At 40.0% G+C, this 12,561-nt stretch overlaps 1 protein-coding gene across 3 annotated transcripts in view; it reads left to right on the top strand.

Annotated features, from left to right (window-relative positions):
- The window catches only part of LOC149207042 (uncharacterized), a 268,887-nt gene that overhangs the window by 21,141 nt on the left and 235,185 nt on the right, over window positions 1-12,561 (top strand). Inside the window, exon 1 of one of the 3 annotated variants that reach the window (XM_089395649.1) lies at window positions 5,546-5,935. The exons of the other annotated variants lie outside the window; for them this stretch is intronic. Coding sequence (XP_089251775.1) covers window positions 5,561-5,935 — 375 coding nt within the window. The 5' untranslated portion in view covers window positions 5,546-5,560. Of the gene's footprint in view, window positions 1-5,545; window positions 5,936-12,561 lie in introns of those variants that run through there. 3 annotated transcript variants of the gene reach the window in all.

Here is a 12,561-nt window from a genome sequence, read left to right as displayed (position 1 = left end):
CTACATTAATATTTAATTACATTCCAATCATTCATATAGGAATGCACATTCCATTTTATGGAAGAGAAGCTTGCAACTGATGTCCAACAGAGTTTTGAGTCAGCAACCTTTCATGATTTAACCATGATATTGAATCATATTCAAATAAATAGGCATAACCATGAATTGTGAATCATCAATATGCACAAAACAAATATACATTTGCATTTATACTAGCGACAACATTATGATCAAAACACATCATGAAAGAGGAAAATCAATCTAAAACATCGGCTCTTTATTGAGCTAAACAGTCTCTTTTTATTCACAATAATAAAAGTTGTTCTTCCCAAAACCAAAAAGCCCTCATTTCTTCTCCGGAGGGAATATTTATGCTTCTGGAAATGACTCTCAGTCTTCCTTTTAACCCTTCGCCTTCCCTCTCTCTTCCTTCATCATACAAATCAGAATAGACAGAGGAAGCCAATTGGTGTCACCATTGACACGTAGAGGGCGTTTCCTGTCATTAGAGTGCTTCATTTCCTGGAGAACTGAATGGTTATTGATTAGAGGGGATGACTGTGTGTCATCTCTTCATGATGCAATCTGGGACAGTTTCGCTTTTGGAATACATAGGTAACACCTAGACATATGACCGCCACGCCATAAAACCCAATCTTCAAATAAACATATCTGCATGGGTAAACTCTTCAGATCCGTGCATGCATCTTTTATTTGGAGTCAAACTTGAAGCTTATGCATCCATCCTTAGGCTTAGCTTGCCTTCTCTCGGTCCTCACCTGCAGAAATGGCCAACATCAATTACACATATATAGATATGATAAAAAAAATGCTTAAAAAACACAAATTTTGCATTCATGAAGCATTTATAACATCAAGAGCAACAATCATGGAAGAATCGGCCCTTGGTCTTTAATCTATGCATCGATTTGGTCTTGTAGGCGAAAATTCGATTTACACTGAAAATCCCCGTAAAACATAGGGTTGCATCCAAAATCTGGACTTGAAAAACTATAGGCAGGAACCCATACCCTGTCAGGTCCGCCACATCGCATTGCATCGTGCCATGAGCTTGGGCTTAAGACTATGCCGATTGTGCCTTTCAGTTGGCCGAACCCAACCTTAATGTTTTTTTGAAAACACAGTAATGTATGGGAAAACCCCATGTCCGGCCAAAAGGCCAGACCTAAAATGTTATATACTATGGTTTATAATCATCGGCGGGTCCGGGGTATAACGATGTGCCTTATATATAGGCCCTGGACCTTGCTGATTGCGATATGCGATGTGGCTTCTGGACCCGATATATATATATATATATATATATATATATATCGTGGTTAATAAAATCATCGGGTCCAGAAGATGGAAGCGCTATATATATATATATATGAGCCTTGGGCCTCCTGATAGCGATAAGTGATTAAACCCGGACCCGATATATATCTATATATATATCGTGTTTAATAGAACCATCGGGTCCGATAACGGTGGTGCGCCATATATGTATAACCCCTGGACCTCGCCGATATCGATATAGCAATATAGCTTCCGGATCCGAAATATATAGAATATGGTTAATACTACCATCGGGTCCGGAAGGTAACGGTGAACATTAAGTCTTAGTGTTAATTGCGATAGGCGGAAAAGGGGTTTACACATGTTTTGAGTGTTTCCACTATAAAGAGCTATGACGGGAATAATGATGTGATGGGGGGGGTTTGTGAGTTAAATAAATCCCGATGAGCATATGAATGAGGGGCTTAAACAAGGTTATATGCGAGGGATTTGTTAAGGGGATTTAACCATTTGTGAATGGAAGATTTGACTCTCCAAAGAGCTAAATCCCTCAGGTAAAACAGATCATTCGGAGAGATGCAAGATTAACTTCTAGGGGACCCATCCAAAATTGTTTCCAAGGCAAGTTTTGAATGGGTGGTGGTTGTGGCCACAATAGGCACAAGTTTCGAGACCAAGGGGTCCCATTACAGAAATCCCAAAAGGTCAGAAACCTCGTAACTCATATTAATTAGGCATCGGGGTACTTGGTGGAGCCCATAATAAAAAAGACGAAAACACAAAGTTTTCATGAATATGTGAAAATGATCGAGCAAGGGCTTTTACAAATGAAAGGACAACAAAAGGAGCAGTGACAATAGAGGTGGGCCATACCAGGGAAGCAAATACTCAGAAGTTCTTATAATTAAGAGCCAGACTCTAGCTAGCAGGATATATGTGTGAAGGTCACGCTTTGTCATTTTAGGTGGCCATGACAATAAAAAGGCTAAGGCTGTATTAAATAATAAATAAAAGTTTTGGCTCTGGGGGCTATGTGGAAAGGAGCTTGACTTCGATTGTTTATAAAAGGGATTCATTATCCCGGGAAGCACTAGGAATGTGGGTAAGTAGACTCAAATTTCGGGCTTGCATCATGAAACATTTGTTGAACTTGGTCCCTAGTGAGCCACTTGCCTTAGTGCAAGAGCTATCCAGCTTTGATAACCCAATACAGTTGGATCCTTTGTTGGTGAATGTTCTTGATTTGTGTGTCCATGATCCAATTAATTGTAGCTTGTTCCATGCAATTTTGGTTGAGCTATGTTGGTGTTAGCTTCTCAACATTGTTTTATGTGCCCAACAATGGTGGAAAGTATGACCAAAGGTGGTCCACATTGAATATTGGGTGCAAGCTAAGGAATGGGGGGATACTTAACTCGAAAACGTTATCTCAAAGAACTTTATTAATGGTGTTAGGCCCGTATAGGAGGGTTCGAAGCTTCCGATGGGCTCCGACAAGGCATTCTTTCTGCAAATGCAACCAAACTTTGTCGCCCACCTAAAACTTATGTGGCACCTGATGCTAATCATATTGTTGTTTGTACTTGGCATTAGCTTTATCCAAGATGTCGTGAACTTGCTAACGGATGTGCTAAATGCGTTCAATAAACCTAGAAGTGACAGGATGACACAACACAACAATGTGATGGAAATGGTAGTGAATTAGCAGTAGCGTGATGAGAAACGTTGTAAACTAGAAGGCTATGATAATAAACTTATGACTTAGACGAAAGCTGTACAGTGAGGCGGCGACGACCGATCGCTTTTTGTACGACGACAATTATTATGGCGGCCAATCGGGATGCACTTTTTATTTTTATTTTCATTTTTTTATGCAACTTTTATTTTATATTTTTAATCTTTGACTTATTTTTCTTTTAACCTTTTTTTCAATAATTTTATTTCTCTCTCTATATATAATTTTTTTCAACCTATTTTTTTTTTTAATTCCCTTTTAATCCTTTTTTCTCATATATATATATATATATACCTTTTTTTTTTTACTTAGAATATTTTTTTTTTTTGGTTTCCCTTTCTATATATATTTTTTCTTTTTTCTTTATATTATATATTTTTATTTATTTTTCAATTTTTGTTTTTCGAAATGGCCAAGGGCCTAACCTTTTTTTTTTCACTTTGTCACGAATGTCGATATGGTACTGGAGAAATTCCAAAAGACTTTCTATGGTTAAAAGCCTCAATTGCAATGACAATGAAACTCGATGAAAGATTGATGGCCAAAGTCTGGATCAAACTAAATCTATGCAATGGTTGAGCTGTTAGAGCGTCGAATAACTTTGATACCATTGTAACGAACATAGTTCGTACTCACAAGTTAAATACTGCAGAACACTTGGAATATGAAGATGTCCATTGAAGATATATATATATGATTTGGTTACAATTGAGGGTCCCGTATATATACCTAGGAAGGTACCCCATCATGAACGATCATGTCTTTTGAGACATGCCTCTTCAATATACTAATTATTATTAGTATTATTGCTAATGGTTCTTAACTCGAGTGTTTGAGACGACAGTTCACCATCCCATCCACCCGGGTTCAAGTTTTTGGCGACATGACCCATCATAGTAAGGTTGAAAGGATAGGTATTTCATTGGAGTTTGGGATCACGACTCTAGTTTCGAGTAGTCTCTGGACTTCTCGGTCCTAGGATAAACTATGAGTTTATGATATATGTGGCTTGCAGGTTGTTGCATATATCTCGAGAGGTTGCTAGTTCCCCATGTAAAAATATATTATTATTATTATATTCATAACATTTGAATAAATTTATAATTAAACAAAACCATTTAATACAATTTTCTACTATTTTCTATCATTTTGCATCGAGAGGCGCTCTCCAACCTAGTATGGATGAACTGTTATAATGTTCTGTAAAATTTTTGACTCGACCAAATTACATAAAAATAAAATAAATAATTATAAATCCATCTTAATTTTGTATCTATCAATCATCAAGAGGGATCATATCTCTCGAGATGCAAACATTTCCGCAAGTTTTGCACTAACAAAAGAGGTTTACACCTTGAGAGATTTGATCCCTCTCGACACTTGATAGATCTAGGCTAGTTTAACATGTAATGATTTTGGATCATGATAAAATTTTCCCCATATTTTAAATTTATATTAAATTCTTATTTTATTTATGACAATATTGACTTATTCTAAAATTAAATAAGAATTTCACCCTTCACATTAATAAATAATTACAAATAGACTTGTTATTATTATTGTTTAATCATGGGAATAAATAACTCATTAAAGTAATGTGTGATTTGTTATAGATATTTTATAATGATGGGAATTGGTAACTCATAAAAGTGATCTAGGCTAGGTCCAACATCACAAAAAAAGGGTTTGTATATTAGATTTGATCCCTCTATATAGATATGGAGTTAAGATAGATCTAACTTGGTTTAACATGAAATGATTTTATCTAAATTAGTTTAACCTGTAATGATTTTGGATCATGATAAAATTTTCCCGTGTTTGAAATTTTTACCAAATTTTTATTTTATTTATGACAATATTGACTTATTCTAAAATTAAACCATTGTTTATTAATTATTTATTTTCTTCAAATAAAAATTTCACCTTTCATACTTATAAATAATCACAAATAAATTTATTATTATTATTGTTTAATCATGAGAATTAATAACTCATTAAAATAATATGTGATTTGTTATAAATATTTTATAATCATGAGAATTGAGAATTATAACTTATTAAAATGACTTACTCAATACTACTATAACATAAAAATATATTCAAACAGTTTACCAGCTAAATATACCCATTATTTTTGATTTAACAAAAACAATGACACTATAATCCAAAAATATCTTAACCACTCACAAACTAGATATATTAATCACTTGTAACTTAACAAGAAACCAAGATCCAACATACTTCTAAGTTAGCAAGAACAAAGATCCAACATATTACTTTCTGATATTAAAAAAGCTAAAAAACAATCGACCCAACCATCCAAACTATAAACTCTGAAAAATTGCAAATAAAATTATTAATCAAACATAAGTATAATATAAACTTTCCCTGCCTTGATGTCATACCGATGTGACGACTTCAAATAACGACACCTTTAAATGTGGGTAATTCATTTTTCTGCTTAAGAGGTGAGCCCAAATAGAAGCCAAAGCTCAAGAAGAAAGCATGGAAATTTCCACAACGTCCATGACCGTTTTCTCCTTCCATTCCTATAGATTAAGGTATTTTAACCTTCCTCCTACAAATAAATTGCAGTGGCAAAGGAAGATTGACATTCCTTTAATTCGCAGCCATGCGGTTGGAAGCTCACAAATTTACTGCGTGCACACTCCAGTTTCTAAACCCATTGCTTACCATAGCTTCCCAAAGATTAAGAAGAGGCTATTCATCACAGAGGCCGGGGCTTACCTGGCCAGCCCTCTCGACGATGGCGAGGAAGACGAAGAAAATTTATCTGACAAAGCTCGGGAACTTCAGAGCACGTTGAGGCTCGTTGAATGTGCCATGTTTGCGGCTATTGCTGGATTGGCTTATTTCTTGAGCAATTTGCTGCGCATCGAGGTTTGATCCCGCGACCGTTTAGTCTCCTCCAAAACGATATCATTTCTTGCCTCAAATACACCGTTTTGTTTCTTCAATAGTTAATTGCTGATAAATAATTTAAAGAGGAACAATATGTTTTTTTTGACTTTAACGGTTAGATTTTTATTTAAAAGGCGGCAAAACAGCTACCGCTTGCTTTTACATTGGATTGAGTTCCTCAATTTCATTTCTCTCTGAGTTCATGAAATCCACGGATCCATGATCAATCTTTGATTCAGGGTCGCCTTTTGGAGAAGAAACGCTGTGTCTCTGCCGAAGGGTTCTTTACCTTGATGTTACCTGCTGTCTCTGAAAACCTGAGTTTGCCTTTCTGGAGCCGTCCTCTAACTCTGTTGCCAGAGGAGCGAATCGGATCTGAGCTATTTCCACTTGGGGGTATGAATATCGTTTTCCATCTCTAGTCTTCATTCTAACCTTCCAGCGCCTTGATTTTTCGATTATGGTTTCAACTGTGATCCACAGGTTGATCCCTTGGATTGTTGAAATATTAATTTCCCCTGCTGCGTACTGTTTCCAGAAAACCAGTACGCTTCCCAGCACAAATTAAAACAGCAGACACCTGGACAGCAGTTTTGCCAAAGCAATTTTCCCTGGAGCAGATAGAGCCGTGCGATATGGATGGGCAGCTGTCCGATTGAATGTACAGGGCCTGACGTCAAAAATTTACGTTGCTGAAACACCACGAGCAGCGTTGCTGAAACACCAGTTTCAGCAACTGAAAAAAAACTGTGTTGCTGAAACACCATTTCCAGCAAGCGATTTTCTGGGTTTTCTGTGTTAAAACAGAGTATAAAAACAACGCATTTTTTTTTTGTCTGTCTATTATGGAATTTTCACAAATTTCCAACATGGATAACCACTTGCTGTTGTTTACAGAATCGATGCACTAACAGTTTCAATGTAATGATCAGCTTGCGCTAATGCTGAATTCATAGATCCCTTTGTAGGAGGCGAGTCGAAGGCACCGGTGGATATGGAGTAGCCTGACACTGGAACAACTTTCTGTAGAAACGAAGAGCCTAAAATTTATGCTGCTGCCATTCTCCACAAGCTTGAGAGTTAAAGGACAGAAGAGATCCAGTCTTTTGCTGTCATTCTTGGTTTACTTCAGAAATGAGGTTGTGGAACCTGTGATAACACTTTTATTTCTTCCTTAAACACACCTGCAAAAAGCAATCTGCCTGACTCACAACGCTCAAGCCGGAACCTGCTTGGAACAGAGAATAAAGGGCCAGCCAGAGACAGAGAATCCAATGCATCTGACATTTCTTAGTTGCCTGTCCTTGGTGCTTGGTGTAACTGATTCCTGTAGCTGGAACAGCGAAAGCCTGAAGGAGTTTGAAGGGTTTCCGAAACATCTGGATCAGTAGCTGAGCCCCACAACCTCATGAAGAACAGAATTCCTGGTTAATCCGATTATGGGATGATGCAGAGAGAATCTTCCAAGTTGACTGATAGGGTTCTTTGGCTTCTGGCAGCTCCAAGGTTGGCTTCAGAATCAGCTTGAGTATTAAGCTGCCTCATAATGTGGAAGAAGGAGATTTTCCGAAACTTAGCCAGCATGGGTCTTATTTTCTTGAGAATTCGGCCTAAATGGATCTGCAACTGATTCGAAGGAGAATTCATTGCTTGAATGATGAGCCGAGAGTCTCCGAAGACCGTCAATGTTTGAATGTTCCGTTTTAGAGCCAGAGTCAGCCCCTGCCACAAAGCTAGAGCCTCAGCTCTATTATTTGATTCGATTCCCAGACCCCAATGGTACTTGAGTAAAGTAGACCCATCGGGTTTCAGCAGCACTCCACCTCCACCCGCAGCTCCTGGATTGCCTTTAGAGGCCCCGTCGAAGAAAAGACAATGGTCATCTAGTGCCGATCTCCACTTTAGAAATTCCTGTTCTTCCAGACGGATTTCCCACTTAGCATGGCAAGTGGTTGGAATAGTAGGGATGGGTTGATTATTCGGAGCGATTTCTTTTAGCCACAGCTCCTCCTCATTGTCCAGCTTTACTTCATTCCTTAGGGCTGGCTTAGCTTCCAAAGTCTCTCCCAATAAAGCTTTAATTTTGGATATAACGTTGTTTACAGTGCAGATTTCTCCTCTGAAGATTCTGTTGTTCCTTTCCAGCCATAATTTCCAACAGATGTATTTAGGGGTCCACATCCAAGCAGTCTTAAGGAGGTTTTTATTGTTGGTGCAGATTGGAGGTAGCTTGGCCCACTCGTAGAACAGGGATGGCACATTTCTTGGTAGCTCAATCTTGTCCGCCCTTGAACTCAGGACCCCTTTCCAGACTGCCTTGGCAAAGGGGCACAGCAGCAACAGGTGATCAGCTGTTTCTTCCTCTGATATACATAATGGGCATCTGGAAGGCCCTTCCATTCCCCGTTTTCTCAGGTTGTCTCCTGTGAGAATACTATTATGAGCAAGTGTCCAGCAGAAAAAGTCTATTTTAGGGAGAGAAGGAAAGCTCCATATGAATTTCCATTGCGTTGGGTCTGGAGGGACATTCGGGACAACAATTAAACTTTTGTATCCTTCAGCTACCGAGAAGGAGCCAGTATGGGAGCCCCACCCTCTTTTATCCTTGGCTGTTGCTGATAATGGTGATTTCCCTTGCAGATTGTCTAACAGTAAAGAAGCTTCAGATTGCAAATGGTGTGGTACCTCCCCGAGATTCCAGCTGTCCCATCTTCTTTCAGCATCCTCCGTCCAGTTGGTTATGTCCCACAGAGTTTCCTTGTTGTTGGAATGCAGCCATAGCTTAATATTTGCCAGGCCTTTTATATGATGAAGAGGCTGGTCTCCAAGAATCTGATCATTCCAAATTCTTATTTTTTTCCCATTACCTGGGATCCAATAGAGGTTGGGGCTGAAGTTGTCCAGAGCAGCGATACAAAGTTTGGATATTGGGGAGCCTTTGGAATTTTTTGGAGGAAGATCAAAACATCTCAATCGTTGACCTTGAAAGTATTTCTTCCACAGCACTTTCTTGCTCCAGCTTATTTTCCCTGCCACAATATTCCACAATATTTTTGAGCCAAGAGCGAGATTTTGGGCAGCCAAGTCTCTCATTTGCAGACCTCCTTCTATGAAAGGTTTCTTAATGGTATCCCAATTTACTAAATGAAGCCTTCTTTCATTGTTTTTCCCCCCTTCCCACAGAAATCTTCTCAGCATACCATCCATTTTACTGAGAAAGGTTTTGGGAGCGAGGAGAATGGAATGCTGAAACAGAGGCATGCTTGTTAAGACAGATTTTATAAGGATAATTTTCCCAGCAGTGTTCAGCCAGGAGGCTCCCCAGGCATTAATTCTGAGTTTGAGCTTGTCCAAAAGGGGCATCCAATGGGAAACTATGGGGTTGGATCTGAAAATTGGGATCCCAAGATATTTGAAAGAATCCCAGTCTTGACAGATTTTCATTTCAAGAAGCCTAGCTATGTCAGCAAGGTTTTTAGCTGAGCAATTCCAGCCATAGATTGTACTTTTTGAATAGTTAATCTTGCTGCCGGATGCTTCCTTATAGATGTCCAGTTCCTTTTTGAAAGAATTGGCCGAAATAATGCTCGCTCCACCTAGTAGCAGAGTATCGTCGGCAAATTGAGCATGGTTTATTTCTTTGACATTTTGCACCATTCTGAGACCTGGCAGAATTTGGATTTGTTGACAGTAGTCGAGCTGGAAACTCAGCACTGAGGCTTGTATAGCATAGAGAAGCGGGGACAGCGGACTGCCTTGCCTTAATCCCCTTGAAGCTGTAAAAAATTCAGTTGATCTTCCATTTACCAGTGGAGCAATCCAAGGAGAGGCGATGCAGGCTTTCACCCAATTTGTGAATTTTGTTGAAAAGCCCATTTTTGTCATAACTGCAAACAGGAAGTCATGCCTCACCCTGTCAAAGGCATTAGCCAGATCTAGTTTTATTACCATTCCTTTCTCTTTTCTCTGGACACTTGAATGTACTGCCTCTTGAACCAGTACAATATTATCCAATATCTTTCTCCCTTTGATGAAGCCTCCTTGGTTCTCCGGTATGATGTCCGGCAATATATTCTTGAGGCGCATGGATATTATTTTGGTAATAAGGTTATAGGTAGTATTACACAACGAAATGGGGCGAAATCTACTGAACTCAGTAGCTCCTTTTTCTTTTGGAAGCAAAGCCAGGAAGGCTGAATTGGTGCTGCCTCCTATCTTAGTACACAATTGGGATTTCCTTACCATTCTCAGAAGGTCTTTGTTGATAATTGACCAGCAAGACTGAAAGACCCTGGAAGTGAACCCATCAGGCCCTGGCGCTTTATCCGGATCCATGCAATCCAAAGCTTTCTTGATCTCATCCATGCTGATCGGGGCAGTCAGCATATTATTGACGGGGTCTTGCACACAGAAGGGGATCAGATTGTACGGATATGCTTGGGGATCTATAGGCTGGTCATCAGGAGCTGAATAGAGATCTTTAAAAAAGGAGAATGCTGCTCTCTTTATGCCCTCAAAATCATTAACCACTGTGTCTTGGAATCGGATTTCTGAAACATTTTTGTATTGCTTTCTGGCTTCGGCATGCTTGTGGAAGAAACTAGTATTTTTGTCGCCGGCTTGTAACCATAAATTTCTAGATTTTTGTCTCCAATACTCCTCTTCGTCCCTACTGGCTTTATGAAAGGCTTTTTGTAACTCAACTTCTTTTTGGAGCAGACTTTGGGTAATAACTGAATTCTCCATTGAGGATTGGAGGGCAGTAAGATTTTCTATAGACTCTTTTCGCTTGGCAGCAGGTGTTTTCAAAGCTTTAGCCCACTCCTTGAGCTTTCTCTTAAGAGCCCGCAACTTTTCTTCCCACACGAAGAAAGGGGATCCCTGAATTTTCCGGTTCCAGACTTCAGCAACCACCTCATTGAACCCCTCTTGCTGAATCCATAAAGGGCTAAATCTAAATGGAATGGGTCCAAGGAAACTATCCATGGAAAGCTCCAGACTTATGGGTTTATGGTCAGAGGTGCAGTTGGGCAGAATTTTGGATGAGGTCATTAGTCCACTAGTGAGGAAGGAGGTTTGGACAAGGAATCTGTCCAAGCGAGCTGCTATATGGCTGGGACCTAGTCTTTTATTAGACCAAGTGTATTTCCCAGCTGAAGGTTTTATGTCCTCCAAATCCCAATCGATCATGATGTCTTCTACCCATTCTCTGGCAGGGTCCCTTACAGGTGAACCACCTTTTTTCTCTTCAGCAGCTAGAGTAACGTTCAGATCCCCTGCAATAATGATATTTCCTGGATTGTGCAAAACAAGAAAGGACTGGAGCGAGTCCCAGCAATTTTTTTTCTCCGATGGCAAGACTGGAGCGTAAAGGTTAAATAAACTTACTTGTTGACCAGAGTCTTTGTGAAGGAGCTGAGTGAAAATCCAGTGCTGGCCACTTTCTTCTTGAATCAAGTCGTATTTGGAGCTGTCCCAGAAGGAGGCGATCCCACCAGAAGCACCTCTAGCACTGACAGCTCTACCAGGGCCTTTGCGCCAGAATGTTTTGCAGGATTGGAGGAGAAGAGTGTCCTCCATCTTTGTCTCCTGGATGAGAAGGATTTCAGGCATGTGCAACCTTACAATGTCTTTCAGGGCCTCTTCTTTCAGCCTGCTACCTAATCCTCTGCAATTCCAGGAGACGTATTTCATTATTTACTGGAGGTGGGGGGAGTGGCTCCTTTTGGAGCCTTGTTGTTCTTGCGCCCAGATCTGGTATTCATCATTCCCTTGAGGGTTTTCTGGGAACCTTGGAGAACATCCATGTAGGTTTTCTCCTCTCTTTGTTTCTTCTTGGATTTTCGGCCCCTGGTTGATTTGATAGGGGAGATTTGAGAGCTGTCTGATTCAGATTCTCTTTCTTCTGATTCTTCTCCTGATTCGGTGGCAAGACTAATATGCTCGTCATCGCCTGCTTTTCCCCCTTGATCTGCCTTGGTTAGTTGGGGATTTGATTCTTCTTCGGATTCTTTCCTTTCCTTCGGCTGACCTTCAGTTTCTTCATGTTTCTCTGAGGCCTCCCCCTTTTCAGCTGTGGATGGGCCTCCATTTGAGACTGTTTTGGTTTTGTCATTGGGCTGGGGGTTTCCCTTTGGTTCTGTCTGCTTCTTCTCGTTTGACTTTGAGACTACCTTTCCTTTTTTTATTTCCTTCCATCCTTCTTCTTCCTCTTTGTCCCCTGATGGTGCTTTAGGGCAGTTTCGTTGAAAATGGCCGTGTTCATGGCAGATCCTGCATTTAAATGGAAGTTGTTCGTAGTCCAGCTTCTGGTAGTGGTGCCAATCTCCCACTGTCAGCTTGATAGCTTCCGGTAGCCCAGCTTCGAGATCCACTTCCACGCATATTCTGGCACAGGTGTATTGGCCCTTGTTATCAGCTTTGTCGATGAATCTTCCCAGTCCATTTCCTATCTTTTGCAGTGCTTGATAGCTCCAACAGTGTATTGGCAGATTGGGAAGCCGAACCCAAACAGGGACCTCCTTTGGGACATCGACTGAGGGGTCAAAGTCGGGTGTCCATTTATTCAGAAAGAGACCTTGGTTTCCCATGAAATATGGGCCATT

Source organism: Pinus tabuliformis, chromosome 1_2 (genome assembly GCF_031772625.1).
Source record: "Pinus tabuliformis cultivar Carrire ecotype Pingquan chromosome 1_2, CPIR1, whole genome shotgun sequence".
Taxonomy (NCBI): domain Eukaryota; kingdom Viridiplantae; phylum Streptophyta; class Pinopsida; order Pinales; family Pinaceae; genus Pinus; species Pinus tabuliformis.
The sequence above is the reverse complement of the archived record's forward strand: the minus strand, read 5'-3'. Positions and strand labels throughout refer to the sequence as shown.